At 52.9% G+C, this 24,747-nt stretch overlaps 8 protein-coding genes across 8 annotated transcripts; 5 read left to right on the top strand and 3 right to left on the bottom strand.

Moving 5' to 3' along the window:
- Positions 1–195: 195 nt before the first annotated feature.
- On the top strand, positions 196–2,574 carry ALTATR162_LOCUS1180 (uncharacterized protein; the record flags this gene model as incomplete). Its single annotated transcript, XM_043308775.1, has 1 exon — positions 196–2,574. One exon carries the CDS (start codon positions 196–198, stop codon positions 2,572–2,574), a length of 2,379 nt encoding a protein of 792 aa, XP_043164710.1.
- A 533-nt stretch (positions 2,575–3,107) lies between these two features.
- Positions 3,108–5,598, top strand: ALTATR162_LOCUS1181 (uncharacterized protein; the record flags this gene model as incomplete). Its single annotated transcript, XM_043308776.1, has 2 exons — positions 3,108–3,650; positions 3,700–5,598. 2 exons carry the CDS (start codon positions 3,108–3,110, stop codon positions 5,596–5,598), a joined length of 2,442 nt encoding a protein of 813 aa, XP_043164711.1.
- A 436-nt stretch (positions 5,599–6,034) lies between these two features.
- Positions 6,035–7,544, bottom strand: ALTATR162_LOCUS1182 (uncharacterized protein; the record flags this gene model as incomplete). The annotated part of the gene is made up of 5 exons (XM_043308777.1): positions 6,035–6,695; positions 6,745–6,865; positions 6,921–7,185; positions 7,233–7,331; positions 7,383–7,544. The coding sequence occupies 5 exons, from the start codon at positions 7,542–7,544 to the stop codon at positions 6,035–6,037; spliced, it is 1,308 nt and encodes a 435-aa protein (XP_043164712.1).
- A 1,224-nt stretch (positions 7,545–8,768) lies between these two features.
- ALTATR162_LOCUS1183 (uncharacterized protein) lies at positions 8,769–9,929 on the top strand (the record flags this gene model as incomplete). The annotated part of the gene is made up of 1 exon (XM_043308778.1): positions 8,769–9,929. One exon carries the CDS (start codon positions 8,769–8,771, stop codon positions 9,927–9,929), a length of 1,161 nt encoding a protein of 386 aa, XP_043164713.1.
- A 716-nt stretch (positions 9,930–10,645) lies between these two features.
- ALTATR162_LOCUS1184 (uncharacterized protein) lies at positions 10,646–12,643 on the bottom strand (the record flags this gene model as incomplete). The annotated part of the gene is made up of 2 exons (XM_043308779.1): positions 10,646–11,821; positions 11,870–12,643. 2 exons carry the CDS (start codon positions 12,641–12,643, stop codon positions 10,646–10,648), a joined length of 1,950 nt encoding a protein of 649 aa, XP_043164714.1.
- A 917-nt stretch (positions 12,644–13,560) lies between these two features.
- ALTATR162_LOCUS1185 (uncharacterized protein) lies at positions 13,561–14,825 on the bottom strand (the record flags this gene model as incomplete). The annotated part of the gene is made up of 2 exons (XM_043308780.1): positions 13,561–14,667; positions 14,718–14,825. The coding sequence occupies 2 exons, from the start codon at positions 14,823–14,825 to the stop codon at positions 13,561–13,563; spliced, it is 1,215 nt and encodes a 404-aa protein (XP_043164715.1).
- A 1,371-nt stretch (positions 14,826–16,196) lies between these two features.
- Positions 16,197–17,354, top strand: ALTATR162_LOCUS1186 (uncharacterized protein; the record flags this gene model as incomplete). The annotated part of the gene is made up of 1 exon (XM_043308781.1): positions 16,197–17,354. One exon carries the CDS (start codon positions 16,197–16,199, stop codon positions 17,352–17,354), a length of 1,158 nt encoding a protein of 385 aa, XP_043164716.1.
- A 2,920-nt stretch (positions 17,355–20,274) lies between these two features.
- Positions 20,275–21,699, top strand: ALTATR162_LOCUS1187 (uncharacterized protein; the record flags this gene model as incomplete). The annotated part of the gene is made up of 1 exon (XM_043308782.1): positions 20,275–21,699. The coding sequence occupies one exon, from the start codon at positions 20,275–20,277 to the stop codon at positions 21,697–21,699; it is 1,425 nt and encodes a 474-aa protein (XP_043164717.1).
- Positions 21,700–24,747: the final 3,048 nt, after the last annotated feature.

Raw genomic sequence — 24,747 nt, forward strand, 5'->3', positions numbered from 1 at the left:
CTACCTTCTACCACTTTCGTTGCCAGTCAACCTTACTACTCTATCCACCACTTCGCAATCCTGCAATTTCCCAACACAACAAATCAACAACACTATCAACGTCTTTTGCAGGTCAACTGACGACGATACTTTCAGTCTTTGTGGTCAATCTTTCCACGGTTAACAACTCCGAATTTTAACGCACGCACTGTCATTATGGTTGCCTTTAGCGCTGGAGCGCTTCTACTGACGCTGCGCGTCCTCCTTTCCGCCACTCCCTCTACTGCGGTGCCTGTTGCTCAAGCACCAGCTCCATCAGCATCAGCAGCACCGGTACCATCGGCCGCACCGGCACCAGCACCTCCAGCTGGTGCCTCTGGCTACTGGCTTGAGACCATCAAGCGCCAGGGCCAGGCTCCATTCAACCCCAACCCCGAATCCTACAAGGTCTTCCGCAATGTCAAGGAGCTCGGGGCCAAGGGCGATGGTTCCACCGACGACACCGACATCATCAACAAGATCATCGCTGATGGCGACCGTTGCGGCGAGGGCTGCGACTCGACTACCACAACACCAGCGCTCATCTACTTTCCCGCCGGTACTTACATGATCAGCAAGCCCATCATCCAATACTACTACACCCAGTTCGTCGGTGACCCATTGAACATGCCTATTCTCAAGGCTACCGCGGACTTCGAGGGTATGGGTTTGATCGATGCCGATCCCTACATCCCAGGCGGTGATGGCGCCAACTGGTACACCAACCAGAACAACTTCTACCGTCAGGTCCGCAACTTCGTCATCGACATTTCGGCTACCAAGGCTGCTGCTGGAATCCACTGGCAGGTCTCCCAAGCTACCAGTCTCCAGAACATTGTTTTCGAGATGGCCAAGGGTGACGCTGGCAAAGACCAGAAGGGTATCTTCCAGGACAACGGTTCCGGTGGCTTCATGACCGACTTGACCTTCAACGGTGGTGCCATTGGTGCCTTCATGGGTTCCCAACAGTTCACCATCCGCAATATGACCTTCAATGACTGCGGTACCGCCATCTTCCAGAACTGGAACTGGGTCTTCACGTACAAGAGCATCTTCATCAACAACTGCCAGGTCGGTCTTGACATGGCCAACAGCCCCGCTAACCAAACTGTCGGCTCTGTTCTCCTACTGGACAGCAAGTTCACCAACACCCCCATCGGTATTAACTCGTCTTTCACCGAAAACAGCATTCCCACTACCGGCGGTACCCTCATTCTCGACAACTGTGATTTCAGCGGTTCCGAGAAGGCTATTGTTGGTGCTGCTGGTAACACTATCCTCGAGGGTGGCAAGAAGATCGAGACCTGGGCTCAGGGTAACGCACTCGCTGCCGGAGCAACCCTAGGTCGTGTTCAGGGTGACGTCAACGGCGCACCCGCGAAGCCCCAGAGCCTCCAAGGCAACAACGGTTGGTTCGAGCGCAGCAAGCCCCAGTACGAAAACGTCGATGTCTCTAAGTTCGTCAGCCTCAAATCCAAGGGTGCAAAGGGTGACGGTAAGACCGACGACACTACTGCCATCCAGGCTGCTATCGATGGTCTCCAGGAGGGCGAGGTTCTCCACGTCGACCACGGTGCCTACCTCATCACCAAGACTGTTGTCATCCCTGCTGAGAAGAACGTCAAGATGGTCGGCGAGGTTTACAGCACTTTCTTCATCACCGGCGAGTTCTTCTCTAACATGGACGACCCCAAGCCTGGATTCCAAATTGGCGCCAAGAGCGGTGACAAAGGTTCTTTCGAGGCCTCCGATCTCATCATCGGCACTCAAGGTCCTGCTCCCGGTGGTATCTTGATGGAGTGGAACATCAACGCAGAGAGTGGCGCAGCCGGTCTTTGGGACGTTCACTTCCGTGTTGGTGGCTACGCTGGAACCAAGCTCCAGTCCTCCAACTGCAAGAAGAACCCCGATGCCACCCATGAGCCCAACCCAGAGTGCATCGGCTCCTTCATGCAACTCCACATCACCAAGAACTCTAATGGTTATTTCGAGAACGTCTGGCTCTGGACCGCCGACCACGAGCTCGACCAGGACGATCACTCTCAAATCGACATCTACAACGGTCGCGGTATGCTCGTCGAGTCTCAAGGCCCCGTCTGGATGTACGGTACTGCATCCGAGCACTCGCAAATGTCGCAGTACCAGTTCTCCGGCGCAAAGGACATCTTCTACGGTGCTATTCAAACTGAGACGCCGTACTACCAGCCTAACCCCACTGCTGCCGTCCCCTTCACCAAGAACGACAAGTTCTTTGACCCCGATATGAGCCAAGCCAAGGCTGCTTGGGCTGTCCGTGTCACAGATGGCAGCGAGAGCATCTGGAGCTACGGCGCGGGTACCTACTCCTTCTTCCAGAACTACGACCAAGACTGTGTTGTTGGCCAGAACTGCCAGCAGGATATGAACGAGATTGCCAACTCGACCAACATCAACTGGTTCGGTCTGTCGACCAAGGCTTCAGTCAACATGATCACTATGGGTGGCCAGGGTCTTGCTAAGGATGAGGACAACCGTTCCAACTTCTGCGCTACCCTTGCTATCTTCGCTCAGGCGTAGATGCTGTACTGTCCTTTCCGACACGCAACGCGGACTCCTCGATGGAAGTTCCTCGCTATAGACCTCTTCACTTCTTTCCCCTTCTTTACGGGGCCTGTTTTACGAACATGTATACCCATCTGTTTTTCCTGTTCTGTCCTTGTCCAATAAAGAGGCGGAATGTCACACTCACTTAGCATTACGCTGCGACGAAGTTGAGAGCATAAATATACCCCTGGGCAGGATGAGGAGTTTGGGCCGGATCCTTTTTTTCTTCTTGAGTAAATCAATGACATGAATTTGATATCATGGTTGACAAAAGCTTTTGTTGTTTGCCTGTGATGTCCTTTCTAGAGGTGCATGTGATAGAACTTAATGAGGTGAGAATGCGCAGATAGTACAGATGTAAGGGGGCCTCTAGGCTCGCCAAAACTCACCTCCCCGCGTGCACGTCCTCGGGAAAAACTTCCCCGCGCAGAATCTCGTAGCTCGAGTCTCTGCGAAACTTGACTTTCTCACACAACCTCAGTGCCACGATTGTCACTTGCGCAAATATGTCTGAACCGTCGGACGACTCTATGCGACCCGCGAAACGCGCGCGACTTGACGATAATACCGCTTCATCCCTCTCCGCAGCCTCTGCTGCACCATCTCAGACAGCTCCAATACCTTCAGCGCCAGCATCGGTCGACGCGGACCTGGAGCGCGAAGTACGCGCTGGTATAATCGAGTATGTCTGCCCGGACAACCTGGGCTTCACTGGTGTCCTGAAGCAGAGGTATACAGATTTCTTGGTTAATGAGATCGGACTCGATGGGCAAGTGCTACATTTGAAGAGCACGCAGGTGGAAGAGAAGAAGAAGGTCGTGAAAGAAAACGTGGAGGCGGCCAACGGTGCGAGTAAAGACAAGCTGGAGAGTACGGTAGCCACCGAAGACAAGGCCGATGCTGTTATGCAGGATGCGGGCGTTGCTGGTGAGACTACACTTGCAGTACCGGAACCGGCAAAAGTTGAGAATGCGCCGAAAGAGTCTGAGAACGAAGGAGAGCAGATCATTGACAAACCGCCGGCAGCCAAGGAAGAGCCAGAAGAAGAGGTAGGTGAATTGCAAGCGCATAACGGGCGCAGATGCTAACACCATGCAGTTGTCAGAAGAGGATCGCAACACACTACATTCGATATTCGGCGAGAAAACCACCGACGAGATCGTCAAACTTGTCGGACAAGTACGGAAACGCGAATCGAAGAAAGCGAAAGACTTCAAAGCCGTCATATCATCGCCCATAACCGACAAGGACAAGCGCACCCAAGCTCATCAGAGTTTGCGTCGCATTTTCCCCAACCTGCTCGAGAGTGCTATGGAGGAGAACCAATGTATACGCATCAAGGCAACTCCGCCAGCGGAGCGCAAGAAGAAGAAGAGCAAGGGTGGCGGAAGGGAGCAAAATGACCAGGGACGGCGACGAGGAGGTCAGGATTGGGAGGAGCTTGGTGGTGAATACCTGCACTTCAACCTGTACAAGGAAAACAAAGACACAATGGAGGTTATCGGCTTCCTGGGAAGTAAGCTTAACTGTGGTGCCAAGGGGTTCGGCTTTGCAGGCACAAAAGATAGACGAGCATGCACTGTTCAAAGAGTCTGCGTCAGGCGCCAAACAGCGCAGCGCATGCAGGCCTTCAACAAGACCCTGTTCAATGCCGCGGTAGGAGACTTTGAGTACCGCCATAATGATCTGAAGCTTGGAGACTTGATGGGTAATGAGTTTACCATTACGCTCCGAGACTGTCACTTCCAGAGCGAAGAAGGACTAGACTTTGCTCAACGACGCAAGCTCGCCAACGACGTGGTCAGCAAGGCAATCAGTGATTTCAGTGAAAAGGGCTTCATCAACTACTACGGTCTCCAACGCTTCGGTTCCTTTGCCGCAAGTACCGATGCCATCGGCCGTAAAATGCTACAAGACGACCTCAAAGGCGCGGTCGAAGACCTTCTTGCATACAGCGACACCGCTCTCGCTGCCGCGAACAACGAATCCACCTCCGTCCAAGTCTCTCAGGACGACCGCAACCGCGCACACGCCCTCCATATCTGGAAAACAAAAGGCAGCGGCGCTGAAGCCCTCGAGTTCCTGCCCCGAAAATTCACGGCAGAGCGAAATATCATCCAACACCTCAGTTCCCGAAACAGCAAATCAGGTCGTTACGACCGCAAAACAGATTGGCAGGGCGCGCTCATGACGATCCCTCGTACACTGCGCCTCATGTACGTCCATGCCTACCAATCCCTGGTCTGGAACACCGTTGCGGGAAAACGCTGGGCCGAACACGGAGACAAAGTGATTGAGGGGGACCTCGTCCTCGTAAACGAACACCGGGATAAAGAAGAAAATGCCCCTGCTAAGACAACAACACCAACACACGACCAAGACGGCGAAGCCATCATAAACCCTTCAGGCGCCGACTCCTCCCTTGCACCCGAAGCAGATTTTGAGCGCGCCCGCCCTCTTACCGCGTCAGAAGCAGCGTCCGGCAAATACAGTATCTGGGACGTTGTGCTCCCGCAACCAGGGTTTGATGTCGAGTACCCCCGGAATTCGATTGGACAGTTTTACAAGGAGTTTATGGGAAGTGAGAAGGGCGGAGGACTTGATCCAAGCGATATGCGGAGGAGTTGGAGGGAGGTTAGTTTGAGTGGCGGGTACAGGAAGTTTTTGGCTAGGCCGTTGCAGCCACTCACTTTTGAGGTGCACGAGTACAAGAAGGTGGATGAGCAGTTTGTCGAGACTGACATGCAGAGGTTGGGGAGAGAGAGGGACGTTGGTCACAAAACCCAAGAGAAAGAGGATGGGAAGAAGGAGGAGAGTGTGGATGCACAGATGGAAGACGGAGAGGATAAGGAAGAGGTGAAGGAAGAGGAAGACAAGATTGCAGTTGTGCTCAAGCTGCAGTTGGCGAGTAGTCAGTATGCTACTATGGCGCTGAGGGAGTTGATGAAGGCTGGTGGTGTCAGGGCATACCAGCCCGCGTTCATGGGTGGCAGATGATAGAGCACTGTAGTTACATAGGTATTAAGGAAGGAAGAGATAGCTGGACTTGATGTATCGAATGATGCCTGTATGACAGTGTATAATAGCGTCGTTGTGCATTTCGATCACCGTATATGACGTCTAGGCTGTTTGTCTGCTGCCTTGATGGTTCTTTTAAACTCCGCGGCTCCCTTACGCCCCCCTCCTCATGCCTTGTAAACCCAATAGACGTGTGTTACTCGGTCAAAGGCTGTGTAGGCATGGTCAGCGACGACAGTGGGCGTCGCCTTCTTTGACAAGGACGGTATTCTGTGCGAGCCACGTTTCGACGAGGATACGGTGCTGACGCAGACACTCAAGCCTTGCTTGTTGGTGATTGTCGTCGAGGTGACTGACGTGCCAGTTGTTGTACCCGACAACGTGTATATGTGTTCATTCCTCTTCAACCTGGACTTCACACAGCATCATCCGCTTCCTTGTACGGAGCCTGAAGTATGGGTGTTGACTTAGGTCTTGCAGGTACACTCTCCTCACTCGTATGTCTCCGGTGAAATCCCCAGCTGACACGCACAGGCTGTCGCGACTGGTTCTCCTTCTCCTTCTCCTTTTCCTTCTCCCACAGAGGCATGTCGGTAGCACCAGACTCGGTTCGACCCAGAATGGGGTCGGTGCTCGTCCGCCCTCTAAGTCCAATGTCTGATGTGAAAGGGGTGACCGCACTGTCCGGTCGCACTACGTACTCGGTATACGAAGGCTTAGTGACCAGGTTTGGCAGGGAAGCCTTGCGCTCACTGCTAAAGTAGCTTTGATCGATCTCGGAAAGTGCAACATCTCGTCGCGATCGCCGCGACACAGATTGTACTTTTGAATGTTCGTTGTTCGATCGGTGGCTTGATCGTAGACTTCTTGATATGTGGGAGACGGCACTCGATTCGACTGCTTGACGAAGTGCTAGTTTCATGAGTGGTCGCAGGGTTGCGAGACAGCCGGCGACGATACATGCGCCGGCTTCGATGGTACTCCATATGGAGATGTTGACGATGTTCCAGAAGAAGTCGTCGGTCTGAGTCAGGCCGTCTATGTAGCGGAAGCGGATCCCGGAACAGATGCAGCCGCTGGGTATGTTAGTAAGGATGATTAGAGGTAGCTTGGAAGGAGACGTACAGAGCTGCTAAGCATAGAATAAAGCCGACAGAGAACTTGGACCTCTTGTCCATATTGGCATACCAGAGAATGGGGACGGGTAGTAACAAGAAGACAACGTCTGTGAAAGTACTGAAAGCGGCTGTGATGTATGTCGTTAGCTGACGTACAGGTAGTCGATTTGCAATGCTACATACCTTGCTGATAGGCCATGAACAAGTCAAGGTCCCGCGACGCGCATTCATTTATGAGCTGGTTCATTGCGTACTTTTCCAGACTGGGCCCACATCTGAAGAAGCAGTAGAAGAAGGCAGATGCCGATGAGATGATGTTGACGCCAACAGTAACGTAGACGAGGATGAAGTGACAACGCTTGACCATGATGCGGAGGAAGAATATTGCGAGAGATATCTTGACTATCATGACGGTGATGATGTAAGTAGCTTCGCTGACAACGACCCACTACGATTGTGAGCATGATGGTAAGGGACAACTAGCAGGATAAGTACCTTTGTCAACGACTGCAACTGGTCCAAGCCGGTGACATGGGTGCCTCCGCCATTAGATTCGATATATAGAGTCGATGCACAGTAAACAGTGAATGTCATCTACCAGTGTTAGTTGAAGGCTTCTGTCGGCGAGAATGTCGATGAACTTACCCCTGCAAGGATCATAATACTATCGTCCCAGCCAAAGTTCGAGATGACGTAGGTGCGAGTCCATATCCTCAGTAAGATGAAGAACCAGGCCAAGGCCATGAAAGCGATGGTAATCCGTAGTTGCTGTTCGGTGGACTGCGCCAGATCAGTCGCGCTGTGCATTATGGTCGAGAGCGCCAGGATGAACCTGATCTCGCACGACGTGATAGTGGCCTCGAACAAGGTGACAGACGAAGGAGTACGGGCTTCTTCAAGACGAATGATGAAGAAGGATTGTAGCAGCCAAATAAGTGGCTTGGGGACTACATATCCTCTGTAGCTGACTAGGGTATTTTATGTAGTACCACGTCTCGTTGCAAGCCACGTTCAAAGCAACGGTACGGAGACGTATAGAACGAATCTAGAATGACGTTTTGCTCAAAGATAGCACAGCACAGTATGATCCTTCAAGAAAAAGAAACAACCAAAGGAGGTTTGGGACCTGCATATGTGGGAAGGGACCGGCTTAAGGTTCTGCATCATTATGTTGGGGAAGTTTGGTTGACTATTGTTGTAGTACCTGCAGCGCGGCCCATCCAGGTCGTCAGCTCCTGTTAGACTGTCAATGGCGGCCTTCTCCGCCCTCAAGCATACTTTGGAGTTGTATCGAAAACTCTAATTCGACCGGCTGGGGCGAATCCGACGCTCGCTGGTGTTGTCACTTGTAAGGCCGCGCTGCGGGGGACGTTCGCTAGCGTGCCGCGGGTATTGGGCTCCGCTCCGGAGCCTCCTCCGATGCTCGTACATACATCACATCTTATATAGCGATATATGTATGTCGATGAATGGGGGCGGATGCGAACCGATTGATAGTGTGGAGTGTGGATTGTGGAGGAGTTGCAGACAGTGCCAGGTACATGGCGCATATAGGCGAAAGGGGAAGTGAAGCAATCTCCCTGACGCTTGGGCCTCTGGATTCCGAACTTCATCGCAAACACGACCCTGCAGAGTGTAGCAAGCACAAACGGCGACCGAAAAAGAAACCACATCTTGATCGTAGAAGCAGGGCCTCGATTTTGATGTCTTGTGCAACTCAAACCAACACTTCGACATCGCAACTCGCATTCGTATTTCGGGTACCTGGCGCGCGATCAACACCCATCCGCACAGTGTACCACATTCGGACCATCAGCTAGCGGCGCCACGATTCCCTAACCACCGAGGCAGGCCTAGGCAAACCATAGTTGGTGTCCTTGGGCAAAAGATTACCTATTGCGTCCTACTTCGGGCTCAGTCCTCCATCGTACCTAGTTTCAGGGTCACGGTTACCACAGGCCCTAGTCATCTCGAATCTTGCATCTCCGAGTCTCGTGACCTCAGCTTGCGATCGAGCCACAAAAAGCAAACATGCCACCCTCACTTCGTCGCCGAGGTGGCCAGGCCCAGCAGCAACATCACATGCCCTCACCCTCACCCCCAGAAGCAGATGACACGGATAGCGACTTGGAACTAGAAGGCCACCACCAAGAAGAGGAAGAGCAAGATCTCGATGGTAATGATGATGACGAAACACTCGGCGAGGACCTAGTAGGACTGGGGGCTGACGAGGAAGATGAAGAGGAGGAAGGCGACGAAGAACTAGACGACGAAGAAGCCCTTGGTTCACCAAACCACGCCGGCGACGCCCCATTACCCAATCTCGACCCTCCACCACCCTACCTCCGGGAAATATCTACCTTGGCATCCTGGACAGTCTCGTCTTCCAAGCCAGGTTGTTCGATCCCCCAACTTCGGCACCCTAATACGAATCTTTTCTGGCAATCTGATGGTCCTCAGCCGCATTACCTCAACATCCATTTCTTTAAGCTTGTTCGTATAGTCGGGTTAAGACTATACCTAGACTTTGAGCAAGATGAGAGTTACACGCCTACAAAGATCATCTTCCTTGCAGGCAGCGGGTTGAACGATCTCCAGGAGTGGGGCGAGATGAGATTGGAGAGCCCGAGAGGGTGGATATGGGCGGATTTCTCTGGTGTAGGAGACCCTGATAGCGACGATGATGGAGATGACGATGATGACAATAATACTGAAGGACGTGGTGTTGTGGGACAACAACCACAGCGTCTCCTCGGAGAAATCTCCCTCTTGAACGGAACCAGAAGGTCTGGAAATGACGCTGGATCCTCAGACTCTGAAAATGCGGCGCCGACTCAGGGGGCTGATGTAACGGATCTGGATTTGGACTTGGAGACTCCGGCGAATCAACAACAACAGCAACAGCAACAGCAACATACACCCTTCCCTCCTTACCCTGCCAATACACATACGCATAATCACATGTATACAACCCTCAAACTGTTCCTCCATCTCACACACACAACCTCCGCCACTACACCCATACCGTCACACCGACTCAACATCAACCATCCACACCTTCCCTTCCCCAAACTATATCGCGTCCCCACCCCGGAGCGCCATTCGCATCTCTCTCCCCCAACCCAGCTCCCCGCCCCATCCCATCATCTACTCAATCAACCCCCAAGTTACCAGTCCTCCGCGCTCATTTAGTGCAAATCAAGATACTGGAGAACCATCAGAATGGCAAGGACACACATTTAAGAGGGCTACAGATTTTTGCCAGAAACGACGAGGATGGACAGAAAGCAGGAGGGCATGGTGCAGGCAGTAACATCACAAAGGGGGTGACGAGTGGAGCACAGGGCGTGGAGCTGTTGAAGAGGGAAAAGAAAGAAAAGAGGCGGAGGGAGGAGGTCTTGGAGTTGGGTGGTGGGATTATGGGTATGGGATTGAGCGAGGGCAGTATACGCTGAAGTTGCCCAGGACTAAGCAAGTGAGGGCCAGCTGGCTAGTGTGTATTCCGCATGTAGGTTGAAAAAGAGAGGGAAAATAACAATAATAAAAAACCAACAATACAATCAACGGGCAGCAATAAAACATCACAATACTCCCAAGAACGACCAAGTATGAAGTATTGTGATAAATAAATTAGATATCCTAGCTGCGCCGTCCATCCATCCATTCACCTATTCCTTTCATCCTTTCCATTCATCATCCTTAGTTCTCATAGATATATCCTTTTGACTCTTAGTGTGTCCGGATACATTTTGCTTCCAGCAGACTCGCGCCCGGATATCTCGAGATTCTATATAGAGCGCCTGAGAAAACTGCTCGAACCCTACATTGGAACGGTGCGGCCGAAGACGGCGAACCGCTGGTCATCTGTTGCTTGTTTGCTGATTACCGCCCTAGATAAACTCCTTCATCTAGAAAAGACCCTTGCCATCCTTGTCACCAAGCGTGTTCTTGAGGTCCTTTGGCTCAGGCTCCTTCTCAGGCTTAGCTACCTGTTCATCGGTCTGACCGTTCTTCCCGCTCTTCTTGTTCTGCTTGCGAGGCAGCTTGCTGGGACTGCGATTCCGATCGGCGTTCTCCTTCGCCTTCTCAGCTTCTTCCTTGACATCCTCCTCGTTATCCTCATAAGCCTGCTCGACCTTGTCGCCCGCGGCCTCGGCCTTACCAACGAGGTCCTTGGCGATTTGCCTGGCCTTCTTGCTCGTAGCATCGGCACCCTCGTCGAGTTCCTGGAGCTTCTGGCTGACGCGACGGTTGACGCTCTCGAGGAACTTTTGGTTGGCTGGGCTCATGCTGCCTTTTCGCTCGTCTTTGATGTGGCCGTTGGTGGGCTTCCTTCCGCGAACAGCGTCTCTAGCCCTGTTCACACCCGAGGAAATGGCGTCTTCGGCGGACTTGTCAAGGGAGTCGAGTTCGCGCTCTACGCTGCGGCTGGCGTCACCGGCTGCGTCGGAGATTGTGCGGGGCTTGAAGCCCTTCTTCGCGTTGGGCGAGGAGCGACGGAGGTAGGACTTGAAGAAGAAGCGCATGAAGAGGATGGTGAGCGGTGCGAGGTAGATTAGGTTGACGTAGATGGCGAAAGCTTGGCCTGAAGTGTCTACGCAGGGAACAGTTTGGTACTCGGTCCGGTAGAAAGTCTTCTCGACGGTCTCATGAGGGTGGAAGAAGTCGTGGACCGCGTTGTGGGTAGGGGCGGGCTCTCCAGCGATAACTTGCTGCTGCTGCTGGCGAACCGGGATAGGCTGGCCAGGAACGGGAATGTTCTCTGCGAGACCTTCATCGCCAGCGGCGCGGTAGATGAGCTTCCTGAGGAAGGCTACAGCAACACCAGTCGCGGTGGGGAGGGCTTCGGCAACCGACTCAGTGGCAGAAGAAACTGCGGATGAGACGGAAGACGAGACGACCTTGGGAGCAACCTTCTCAGCAACCTTGTATGCGACCGAAACGGGGACGGTGTAGGAGATGAAGAGGTGGATGGCGGCGAAGGCGGATCCGACGAGGAACTGGGTGATTTGGAGCGTGGTAAGGGTTCGCTTGACGATGTTGGGGACGCGGTAGCCGAGAGCTGAGACGGTGTAGTAGGTGTACTGGAATTTGTTAGCGAGTACACTCTAGATATAATAATGACTGCGTACCATCATGGCGTGAATGCCAGAGTTGACCGTAGCAAACATCCAGATAGGAGGTGACATGAAGCGCATACCAGCCCACATGGACAACATGGCACCGGCGTGATGGTACTTCTGGAGGGTGGTGCTGCGCTTGCCCTTGGCCAGAATAATAGCCGTGTCAAGGACCTCGTAGAACTTGGAGAGGTAGAACCACCAGCCCCAGAAAGCGAGGCCCTCGTTCCAGATTCTGCCAACATCCGTCTGGTCTGGCAAGCCGGTGGGGCCGACGAGGACGTTGGAGTTCAAGCTGCTCCAGGCGTCATTGGTGTTGTTGTAGGTGACGGCGTCGCCCAGTCCTCGGGGACCGTGGATCTTGCAGAGGGCGTCGATGGTGCCGACAACGGCGTTGGGCTCGCTGTAGTGAGGGAAAGAGTGCTTGAGGCAGCGGATCATGGCCACGCAGGTAACGGCCGAGTAGACAGCCAAGAAGACATTGTGGAAGATGACAAAGGCGTAGAATGGGCGGGTTTTGGCAATCCTCCACGGCTTGTTACCGTGTTGGCGGTTGTACCAGTTGACGTAGGTGACGGTGACAAAGTAGATTGAGGCAATGGTCAGCGGGACCTTGTAGGACAAAGCGCCCTGGTAGATGTCTTCGGGGATGGGGAAAGGGTTCTGGAAGGTCGACTCGCCAGTCCATGGGGGAGGAATGGGAGAGGGAGCGGCATCGGGAGGGAATTGAAGAACAGCCCTCGACGGCCAGTCGCCGGGGTGTAGAGAGGGACCTGCGCCAGACATGGTCGTGGCTGTGGTTGTGATGGCGAAGATGCGCTGTTGTTGACAAGACTCAATTGAGGTTGGGGGAGGGTCTTGTTTGCTAGGCAGGCGCAATCGAGGTGCGGCGGAGTGAAAGGGTCCGGGGACCGCTGGGGTTTTTTCTGTGGTTCGGTGAGGTCAATGCCCAGCCGTTATGCCGCACGCGAAAGCAACAATCGGCCCTCGGAATTCTGGGCGTCCCTGTCGTCGGCGCAAATCCTGGATAGCTGTGTTGTTGTTTTCGCTGGCCCGGCACGCGATGTACACTCTTACCACACAAAACTGTCGGCGCACGAACCCAGGGCAAGGCGCACAAGTTATATTCGCAGAACAAGTGCACAGGTATGCTCGGAGCGAAGACGTATCCAGTAAAGGTGCGTCGGACAAGGAGCTAGAAGCAGCAGGCAAAGGCTCTAGACAGTCCTTGTTGGATAGGATGAGGATGATTAGCGTGTGATGCAACCGGGTCGACTTTTTGGACGAATAACATCGCAACCAGCTGCCGAGGCGAATGGCTACAAACTCCCACTGGACGACGAGGCCCTCATCGACATCATCTAAAGCCTACGTTTTTCTCGCAAGTCTAACGCCATCGAGTATCGCAATAGACACGTCCCGTCTTGTCTACAGAAGAGCGGTCTTGACGCCGTGTTGTCAAGGTAGCAAAAAAACATTGATGCAAAATTTTGCAGGGATCATGTGAACCTGTTGAGGGTCCGGCCTAAGCGTAAATCTGGGAACGAACAGCCACCGAATCCCGCAAGTGGGAAGGTGACGTGGGCGGCCCAACAGCCACATCTGGGGAACAGGTTTAGCAGGGTATACGTATATTCACGTACACTGTGGTTCTTGCGTGCTATCGTTGGATTGCTAAACAGGCTACAAGTAGACAAAACTACTCAAAACTTGGGCTTGCTACTGAGAGGGATCGGCGGTGGCTCCATCGAACCCTCGCCCAGTTCCTTCCTCTTTGGTGGTGGTGGAGGTGGTGCTTTCTTCCCAAGGCCTCCCGTCTGCGCTGGGCCGGGCGACGCACTTGACGACGCCAAGCTGTTCATCCTACCCGTAATTCCATACTTTTGATTTAGTGAGTTGGCCGACTTCCACCCAGACGCGACTTGCTCCCCGTGCCGCTGCTGGAAGTTGTTGGCAGTCGATGCCGCTCCTTTCAAGTCTGACGCCGATACTTTCGACGGGTCCTCGTGCAGACTACTGGCAGTTCGCAGTGCTGCCTGCTTGTCTGCCAATGATGTGCCAGTGGTTGGCGGGGGCGCCGGTGACTTTGGCCCAGACATCCTCGCGAACCTGTTCTGTAGCTCGTTCATTTGTGAGCCATGAGCAGCCCCAGCTGGAGCTTGTGTGGCCGTATCTGAGCTTGGGGCTCGCCGAGGAGGAACAGGTGGTGACGGGTTTGCACGAGGCGGTACTGGAGGAGAAGCTGTCCGACCGATACCAAATCCTGATATCGACACACCTGCCTGACCCAAGCGACCCAGAGCGCCCTGGTTTAGCACGCCCTGCTCGGGGGTCCCTTCTTGTGTTGCCTCATTATAAGTTGGTGGAGGAGCCGGCGCAAATTCATTAGGATTCGAGTTTTGACGCGGCGGCAGTGGAGGACGAGGAGGTAGGCTGGGCTTGGGTTTTGTTGAAGCCCCCGTATTCGCTGGCGAAGCAGCGCCTGGTCGGAAAGCAGGAGGCTTGGGTAGATGTGCTGTGCTCAACCCCGTCGTGTCAGGTCTGTATGGCCCGGGAGCCGGCCTATTCGCTTCCTCTTCTGCTCTTCTCCGTGCTTCTTCTTTTTCTTGCAGTCTTTGCTTTGCTGATCCAGCAGGCACAGGCGGCGGCCCTGTCGAAGCAGACGCCGTCGAACCGCTGCTGTAGTCCAGTCTCTTGGGCGGCGGAGCAAATTGTGAGGGATCTTTTAACGACGATAGTGGCATTGACTGGTGTTCGCGGGCCGCCTCTGCATGGGGGTCTTTACCCTGTGCTTTTCCAACCCATCCTTTCTACCCCTAGTTAATGGACACTTCGTATGAGGAGGAACGGGCTTACATACAACTTGGCCCAGTTTCGAGTCGCTTTGTCCACCTCCACTGCTCCCACTATTGGTGCGACTCTTTTCAGGATGCCAGCCTCCTTTGGTGATGCCCTTCAATTTGTCCATGTCCGTGTTAGCGGAAGGGTCTGGGGTTAAGCGGCGTGAATATGCCAGCGGATAGCGGAGCCAACGCGTGCGGCCCGATGAGATCATCAGCCAAGCGCGCCTCTAGCACATGTCACGTCCTGTCGGCACTTCGGGCGGACTAATGCGACAGGCTGACATCTTGGAGAAGAGCTCATATTCAAGGTTGAGTGCAGCATGTTGGACATTGGGTATGCTGAGCTTGAGGTTTGAACTTGGAGGTTTGAACAGTCCAAGTTGATGTTGTAGAAAGACTCAAGGCCGCCAGTCAGCAAGCGCCATGCCGCTTCAACAGAACTCACACCACACCCGGACTTGGAGAATCTCCCGCACTGCAGCTGCAATGCATGTCTTAGTTCCGTGTTTCACCCTTCGCTAGCTGCAGCTGCTGGAGTTTATGTGATAATACCATTCCCGAATGGTATATACTTGCAACTTCCAAGACGAACAACTGCAGCTAGAGCCTGTCACAGTCAGCCGTATTGATCCGGGCCTACTCCCCGTCCAATCACCCCCATAACAAAGGTGTCCGCAAAAGATCTACACATCTAGTAAGTTGGACGTGCCGGGTGTTTTTTACAGAGAGGTTTAATTTGTTGACAGACGTGTCGTCGTCAAGAACGCGAAAGTCATCAGGTCACGATAGCAACATTCCAGGTGATGACGAACAAGAACTGTAAGAGTGTGCTTAGCACGCAGACACAGTTTCCCCATACTAAGCTTTGTTAGATCGACGGCTAGGGCAATTAGCCAAGCCTAAAAATACCCTCGTTCCGAGCAGGTGGGGTTTGTTCGTCTTATAGGCGTCGAGGCTGAGTCCGTCTCTCCAATGCCATCCCAGCATGTAGCCAACCACGCCGATTATTTGCAGTCGGCACTTCGGACTTACATTCTGTTGGCTTGACAGCTTGCAGCACACATGTTGCCAAACAACGGGTAACATGTCTCCGCCACCTCAGCCCACAGCCAGCTCAAAGGATTGCCCTCACACTCCGTGACCCTTTGCATTCTCCGCATCGTCTTTGAAGTCAACTGCATGCCACTTCATCCCTTCCTAGGAATCTACCCAGCAGAAGTAACATTTGTTGTCCAAGGATACATAGTGTGCTTTCTCGCGTCATCGATTGGAGTACCAAGGTCACGCCTAAACCGCATCTCGGCCCCGCATCTCCTGCTACTGGCTAAGAAAGTGGAGGATCACCACCACATTTCAGCTCTCGCATCGGCCATATCTAGGTGTCAGGCGTCTCCGTCAGATTACTGTCTCCTTACTGGTTTCGAGCCTACCACACCACTGCGGCCTGTCCATACGTAGCTAGGAGCTGCTCTCGTCAGCGCACTGTCCAAGCCGCAATGGCTCCTCGGGAAGACGAGTGGGAAAAGGATGAAGATGAGAGTGAGCCGCCTTGGCTCACTGAAACTGAGGAGGATGATGATTATTCTACAACTGTTCCTCCGGAAATCCTGTTGAGTATCGTGTCACAATCAGTACCGTACGCTGTGATGGGGTCGATTACACCAACGAACAATGCGTTTGGACCTGGATTCACCGGCAACGCCCTCCCCACAGCCAGACCTGCTCTACCCAGTATACGGCCTGACGGATACCCGTCGGATCGTCCATGGCCGCCGTACAATATTCCTGATTCCTCGACTCAAAGCTCAGAGATGTCAACTTCAGCAACAACACCATATGCCGATCAGTGGGGTAGTTCGTCACCATGGACGACATCTACCTCGCAATCGACGCTCGAAGCAGATGTGTCGCTATCACCAATTAGGCCAAACGGAGGACGGCCATCAGACTGGAACTTTTCAAGAAAACACGCCAACAACACGCCATTGTACGCCGCTGCCGCAATAGTTCCCATCGTCGTTCTTGCAATCATAGGCGGGGTAACCCTAGTCTGTCTGCGCAAGCGCAAGAGACGGAAGGCAGAAGCAATGGCAACGGAGAACGTCGCTGAAGAAATGAAGATGCAACCACCAAAGCCAAACACACAACAACAAGAACAACCGAGCGTACAAGCTTACATGGCACCACCACCAGGTTCACCACCACTGCCAACAGTTTCCGTATCGCATCCCCCACCAAACCACCTGTTACCGCCGACATCAACCTCCAGCGCATTCCAACCCATAATCCTTGGGCCCATCGGCTCAGACTCGTCGAACGGCGCTTACCTCACTGGCATGGATACATCGGATATGGTGTCCGTCTCCTCGAATACACTTGGGCCAGTGGACAATCCTTTTTCGGACAACAATAGTCTTCGTGAGCCGCCACCGCCATATCGACCATATAGTGCTGCGCCGCCTAGCTTTACGACGAATTCGAGGCATAGTAGTCTGAGAGTAGCAGATTCGCAAACAAGGCTTATTGATCGTGATCCTTTTGGGGATCCGGACAACGATTCAGTTTCGGAACTGTCGGGATCGACGCTGGGGAGAGATAGGGATGGAGATGGGATGAGCTTCATGTCAGATCTTTCTTATCAGCGGTTCACGTAGTTGTTAAAGTGGATCATTTCTTTCCTTTTTTCTTGATGTATATACTGTTTGCGAAACGTATCTCTTTTATCCCTTCTTCGCTCTTTCCTATTTTCTTGATGTTTGTCACGATACCGCATCAGGGCTTCATGTTAGCAGTATAGTGATCACGGACATACACGTGCAAGTTTCCAAAAGCCCGAGAACACAATGCAATATTTATACCAGCACAAGAGGATTGAGATGCGAAACACCCCTACACCACCATCTTTGTTTATGACGTAACCCCCACGTAGTCCAGAGTCGCTCATCTCGGCTACGCTGGGGGCCTAGAGCACATGAGGTCTCGCGGGCAGTTCCTGAGACCGCCAAACTGCTCAACAATCCCACCCACAATCCCATCCAATAAACTAACACACTTGATCACCGGCACGTAGTGCAACGCCACCTCCACATCGTTCATGGCGCTGCGCTTGCTTTACGCAGCAGGTGGCAAGGCAGTTTCTTGGAGCGTTTCCCATTAGTCTGGGTAGTGAGGATACTGTGTTTACCAATTACCGCCTGAGGATCAAGGCAGATGGAGAGCTAAATGAAGTGCATGGCGAACGGTACCTTGCATGAATGGGGCAGCGACTGTGCGCTAGGGGTGAACGGTTATCGAGATGTCAGCTCACATGTCAAGCCCGGGGGAGTTGAGATGCCATGGATGGGATTCCCTTACCCCGCCCCAGCTTTTAGCTGGAGAAAAGACATATCCCATGTTCAGTTCTATGCCAATGTTTGTATCCATGAATTAAGCAAAGAATGGAAAATGACGGTCATGCATGTGCTCTCTCCCACTGCAAGCAGCCTAGTGGCCGGACTGACAGAGGGGGGTTTACTATCTTAAATCCGGAAAGTGCTGCTATCTATGGGCTTTTTTTTCTCCGCAGGTTAAATCAAGCCAGTCTAGCCATGTTCCGGGCTATGATTCGCCGGGAGCGGGCTACTTTATTCCAGGTTCATGGGATTTGCATGATGACGGCTAGATTAAATATTCGGCATCGGTTGCCAGCTGGCACAAGCGAGCGGTTTTTCCTTTGTTGCTTATTTGGCGGAGGTTGATGCCCGATTCGTGAAAAGGATTGGGGAGTGCATGTTGAGATGCTTGGGACATGGTAGTTAAATGTACGCTTGTTCAGGAGGTTGCGAAAGACAGTCGTGTGGTTGGATGAGCGCTGGGCCATTGACTGGGTCGACGGGTCAAGAAAGTCGGTTTAGCGTCGGCATCTAGGCAAGACCTCAGCGTGGACCTGTCATTTCTACCCATCTCATCCTTACGGCACGCAGCACCCCAAGCCATGGTGCAGTTCGTTCCGTGTCCGTTCGCGACTTAGCTCATCGTTATGTACTCCTGGCGGAGCCTATCACCTTATTCGCTACTAGTTGCATCGGTTGGGTGAAGCTTCGCCTGGCTGGCTGTGCTGGCTGGCAGCGGCGTCGACAAAGAGCCTCTTCCATGCTTCCTCCCTGCCCTTACCACCCAATTATGACAGCCTCGCTATATCGTCCTTCACGGCCCATGTGGGCTCGGTACCTGAGCTAGACGCTCCCTCGGGCTCAGGAGAGACTGGCCAAGCAACGTTCCTCGTGCCGTTGCTGCGTGTTGCTCGTGCTGCGGGTCACGATCGGTACTATCAATTATTCATCTTTGCCGAACTACAACCTTTGCAACTGCAGCTTCAGTTTCCCCGGCCCCACTGCGCTGCCTAGTACGTGAAGAAACCTTTCACCGTCCTCGCTCACTGCAAAGCGTCACAGCTCAAGCAAAGCGAAGCCTGCAGGAGCCTCTTCACGACTACGCTGTGCTGACGCCCCTCCTCGCTCGGTACCTGCATCTTCGACGTCTTACCACGCTGGCATAGCCTCTGCTACTACTGCTACTACTACTGAATTGTGCTACTCGACAGGTATCGCAGCTTCGTCATATTCACCGTCTTCTAGTAGCGTTTGCGAGAATCTGCTACCCGTCAACAAAGAAGTCTAAACAAGTCCCAGCCAGGGCGCCTTTGTCTCACGACCCAACCCCCACCGAACGCCTCCCTCGAACCGTCGTCGACGTCTTATATTGCTCGCTACATGGTCTGTAGGGCAGACAATTGTGTCAGGACATTGTGTCATTGGGCTTGCTATGAGTTTGGATCAGCACATATATGGGTACGACTTTCTTCCACACGTTCCCATGTCTGTTTGGACGTCGTGTAGTGTATCGACTGGTACGACAAGCTTCATGATGAACACTTCCGGTTTGTCATTGGCTTCTCTGCCTCGCCATGTCGGACCTGACATGACCATGTCCCAATCGAGGTCTAGGGTAGGCAGAGGGCAGGCAACACCGCACGGTTGTCATCTGAAGCTCGTTGCATTATCCCTTGCCATCCTTGCCATCCTTAGCATCCTGTGCCAAAGATACTTCTCTTTAAACTCCCTTCCAATCCGTTCATAGATTGCACTTTTGGTTTTCCTCATGTCTCGGCTCGCAGCTGCAAGTGCCCCAGGCTAACGTGGGTCGCGTGCTAGATCGACCGACTGGCATCTACCAAGTCCATCCTCCACACCCAAATCGGTGACGTTCCCTGACGGAAGTCTCAAAACACCCAAGACCGAGACGTTTCCCCATTCGCACTTCCTCGACGCCTGGGCGACTCCACTACCTAATGGGCAGCACACTCCTGTGCAAACACCCTCCTTTACACTGTCGACGCCCATAGGTCGGCCGTCGAGCTCGTATAGCCAACCCGTCCGCACCCCCGAAGATCCAGAGTTCCATGTCAACTACTTCGCTCCTCAAAACCTGCCTCTTCCGCCGGTCGACGTTTCCCGAAGGCTGTCGTCTTCGCCCGACCCTAATCAGCTGAGGAAGGTTGGTTCACAAGGACAGTTCGGGTCACGCCCTGTCAGTATGGACTTTTCGCACATGCAAACGCCACCTCCAACGAGGGACGCTTCGTCAAGGAGGAGTGCGCAACAAAGTGGCGGAAATGAGGTAGCCACACCAGCTACCGTGGTGCATAGGACGCCTAATCAATTGCCCGCATCATCAGGAGCTCTCTTCGACCAAACTCCGTTTGGTTTCGCCGATCTACAATACACTCCACACATGATGCAGTTTCCCAACCACGGACCAATGTCTGCGCCGCCTATGCCTCAATCAAAGCTGTTCTGGGATCCGGCTAACGATGGCATGCAAATGGATCTAGATGTACCACTAGGTGTAGATCCCTTTGGTCCTACTCCGCATAGGCCACAACACGACATGAACTGGCAAGCGATGAACCATCCTTCAGCTAATATGATGCAAACTCCGGCGTTCCAAAGCTTCCAAGCGTCTCCCATGCCAGCGTCATTCGCAAACACCCCTTCGCAGAGGCAGGGTTCAAGACCTGGCTCGTTTGTGTACACATCTGCCGGTGTTGATCCCAACATGTTGCTCAGCTTCTCTAATCCAGATATGACCTCCTCTTTTGGAAGTATACCACAGCAACCGTTTATGGACATGTCAAGACAGCCGTATGAGACACAGTTGCGGGACGCACAGAACGAGAGGGAAATGGCGAAGAAGGCGAGGAGCCAGCATTCGCGCAGTAACACAGCCTCGTCGTCCGGTTCAGCAGAGAACACAAAACCTGTACTGCAACGAAGCAATACAGACGGTGGGATGAGGACAACCAGAACAACTGCAATGGACCCTCGGATATCCATTCCAGCTAATGCGTCAACGATTCCCCGCCGTTCATCTCCACTCAAACGTCAAAGCGGCGGATCGCTCAAATCGATACCAGAGATCAGAAGGCCACGGACACGACTCATCATCGATGAGACTGGTCGAGCTCGGACGGAGACTGTGCATGCTGGGGATGAGGAGGAGACCCCTAGGAATAAACGACAGACGTCGCAGCAAAATCTCAGACGCCAATACCCCGGGTTGTACGAGGAGGATGATAGCGAGTCTGAAGACGACGAGCCGGCTCCAATTATCAGTCGTAACTCATCATTCGCAATACCACAACCTGAGCGCCGAGCTTCGAAACATGCTCGAGCAGACAGCGGCGGATTTGAAAAACCTGCTCCTTTCAAAATGGCACGGTCTGCCTCTGCCTCAAGACTTGCACCTGACGCTCTCTCCAAGACCTCATTTGAAACGCTACGACCCACGCGAAGATCCGCCGCCGACAACGCCACTCGTCGATTCAGCGCAATGGACCGCCCCAACCCAAGAGAAACTGAGGACCAGCACATGCCCGACTCCCCGGGCGACGCCCTCGGCGCCTTGAAAAAGGTCGTAGGTGCCCGCCAACAACGCATTGGTAGGATAGCCACGCGCTGATTCTACCCTCTTGTTGCTGACAAGTTCAGAGCGTGCGTCTCAAAACACACTTCTCGCTCACAACCAACGCTGGGCTCAGGCCTCAGCTGACATATCCAATCTATCTACCTCCAATCTATCTCACAATCACAACTACGACCCTTACACCAACTCCTTCAACCACTCCCCATCTACTACCACCACGCCATCAACGGAATGCAGTACCCGGTCAAACGATAGCACACGCTGTGTTTGTGAGGGTATGGTTGAGGATGAGGGGAGGCCGATGGTGCAGTGTGAGGCTTGTAACAAGTGGTTGCACCTAGGTTGTGTGGGGTTGAGAGAAGAGTGGCTGCCGAAGGTTTTTGTTTGTGTGTTTTGTACAGGGACGGATGGGGTGGGCAGGGTGATGAGGGGTAGAGGTATAGGAGGCGGAGGTGGGGAGTTGAAGGGGATGATGGGTGATTCTCCGTTAGGGAATAAGGGAAGGTTTAGACGGTGATGGTTCGCAAAGATAAGGTAGTAGGGGGGTAGGAGGTGGTGATGGGCACGTAATGCATCGACAAGGAGTTGAATCAAAGGGCTTGCTGTGCAAGCTTCTCGAGGGGTTTGGATCATGAGCTTAATGACATGTATGATGTTGGGAGCACACACTTTTCTGGGGTCTGACATGACGGGAGTTTGTCGAATCGTAATGCCGTACTTGTTTGATACCTGCTGTGTTCTTCGTCAATAGCGCAAGGCAAAGACAATACCTGTATATTCTCGTCAAAGCTATAGGAAACGAGGGCTCGAGGACTACGATAATTTTGCATCTTAGGGAACAATCACTGATCCACCAACATGGGGACCACCGGGAATGAATATCCTGTACAATGTTGTGGTAAAGACCTCTCATGCGTTTGAGATCCTTCTTCTCGAAGTCGTCTTTCCAATGGCCAACGACATTCATACCAGTGCTCTGGTGGTACTGGGTCGGGATAGCTTGCTGGGACTGTTAGGCGTTCACGTCGGCTGATTAAGAGAGTGATTCTACGGTGAGTGTGTAACGAGGAGACTTCAACCGGACTATGAGACGCCGAGTCTTACAGTCATACTACCTGTACCATCTACGACAGCAGAAGACATCATTCCAAGATTTTGAAGATTTCAGGATCAGAAAGTGACAATGAGCCGATCCCTATCCAAGAAAGACACAGCGATCAAGACACCGAAGCCTGTTTGACGACCTGGCTATCGGACTACGAGATTGGGATTTTGGGTCGACGCTCTGGGGACGTGTTGTGAGGTGGTGCCTGGCGACCTTGACAATACGACTTCAGCGCCAGGCAGAGCAATTCGGCTCATATATTTGTCAACATAGAGCTAAGTCGTCTGCGCAGCCTCCTGCGTCAACTCGATTACATGTGTATTTGTATCATGCAGTCTCCACGTCTATTTGCTTTACATCTCCGAACAACCACACAGCTCTCACCAACTTTTTTTCATCGTCCCCATAAAATGTTGAGTACCTGGAAGCTTGAGCTCGACAAACTCCTGGCGGTTGAATATATGTTGTATAGGCCAACTCAACTGATGCCACTTGAAGAACTCGCATCGAATACAATCGTACTCACCACGTTCGATAACATCCGTCAAGAATTTGCGCGTTACAAACATATCGCACCAGCACAAGACCATAAGGCCGCGGGGACATACAATGGAATATCACCCGTTCAGGACAGCTATCCCACAATGTTGCTCAAATATGCTGTGATCATACCTAGGTAGTGAATGAGATTGGAAAGGCGAGCCGGTCCCGTTCTCAGACCTCGGAAGCGATGTGCACTGTGAGGGCGCGTAGACAGCTGGGTCTTACTGGAACACCACTGGAAAATGATTACGACGAGATTCGGACCTTGATCAAATGGCTAAGCATCAAGCCATGGGGTGACGCCAAAGTGTTCAACGAATACTTTGTCCCCAAGAGGTCCAAGAAGACCAAGGCTATGTTGAATCTACATTACATGGATGTTGATGCGTGCCTAAGAGAAAGGATGAACACATTGACTGAAGCCGACATTGGGAGTTTCGCTAGAATCTCACAGAATCGTGCGTCCAGTCCAGGGCTATAATGGCGTACATCAGAGAAATCTGATACTTGCTCATTTCTCCTAGAGGCGACAGTGTCGTTAATCAAGAGGATACTTTCTGTACGGTATGCTCATGCTCTAGACAGCTGTTGCAGACATTCGTACTCGAGCTTATATCCGCCGTCCTCGAGGACGCCGCAAAGCTTCTCATCGACGCAAGGGTTCCTATGCTGCCAACGATAGCGAGGACAAAACAGTCCGACATTATTGTCACACACACACACACACACACACACACACACACACACACGCCCACTCAGCTTTCTTTCGTGCAGACACCACAGGACACGCTGTTAGCTTCCGTACTCATACTACAAACCACACCTCAGACATCATTCTTTAGTCCGAACATGCTCGTTTTCGAGCACTCTTATCCATCACCCTGGGGAGGCAACCCAACGAACCCCCCGGACGGCGACCTCGTTACATGGTCTTATATGGTATAGCCCATACTATTGATCCGTTGCCTAACCACTGTGATTCCATTCCTTACACTCAAGCGGGTAGCTTAGCTGTTCCCTGCCCTGACCACAGCTGTCATATAGCCGCCGCCGAATGGTCCCGCCGCCTCAGCCACCTCACGGGTCCGCTTGCACATTGTCTGGTTCGGAGAGCCTTGTACCCATAGGTTAAACTAATCTCCCGGAGCGTTGGGGGTGCCAGTAGGCCAGAAGTATCGATCTGCTCTCTTAAACTCTGCGTATGCTGTTGTGCGGCCTTTACGAATGCGGATCGAGCCGCGAATCAATAGCGAAGTTGATGCACTCGCAGAAGCGGCCGTCACCTGTCCAAGAACCAGAATATTCTGGACCACGACATCCGCGAGCCAGAGAAACCTGTCGCAGTACATCCTGCGGAGGACTGCATCGTTCCAGTTTGCCTTGTAATGGAATCAGTAGATGCTGGAAGTGCAGAGCGCCCTAGAACTCCCAGAGGA

This window comes from Alternaria atra, assembly GCF_907166805.1.
Source record: "Alternaria atra isolate CS162 genome assembly, contig: 21, whole genome shotgun sequence".
In the NCBI taxonomy this organism is placed as follows: domain Eukaryota; kingdom Fungi; phylum Ascomycota; class Dothideomycetes; order Pleosporales; family Pleosporaceae; genus Alternaria; species Alternaria atra.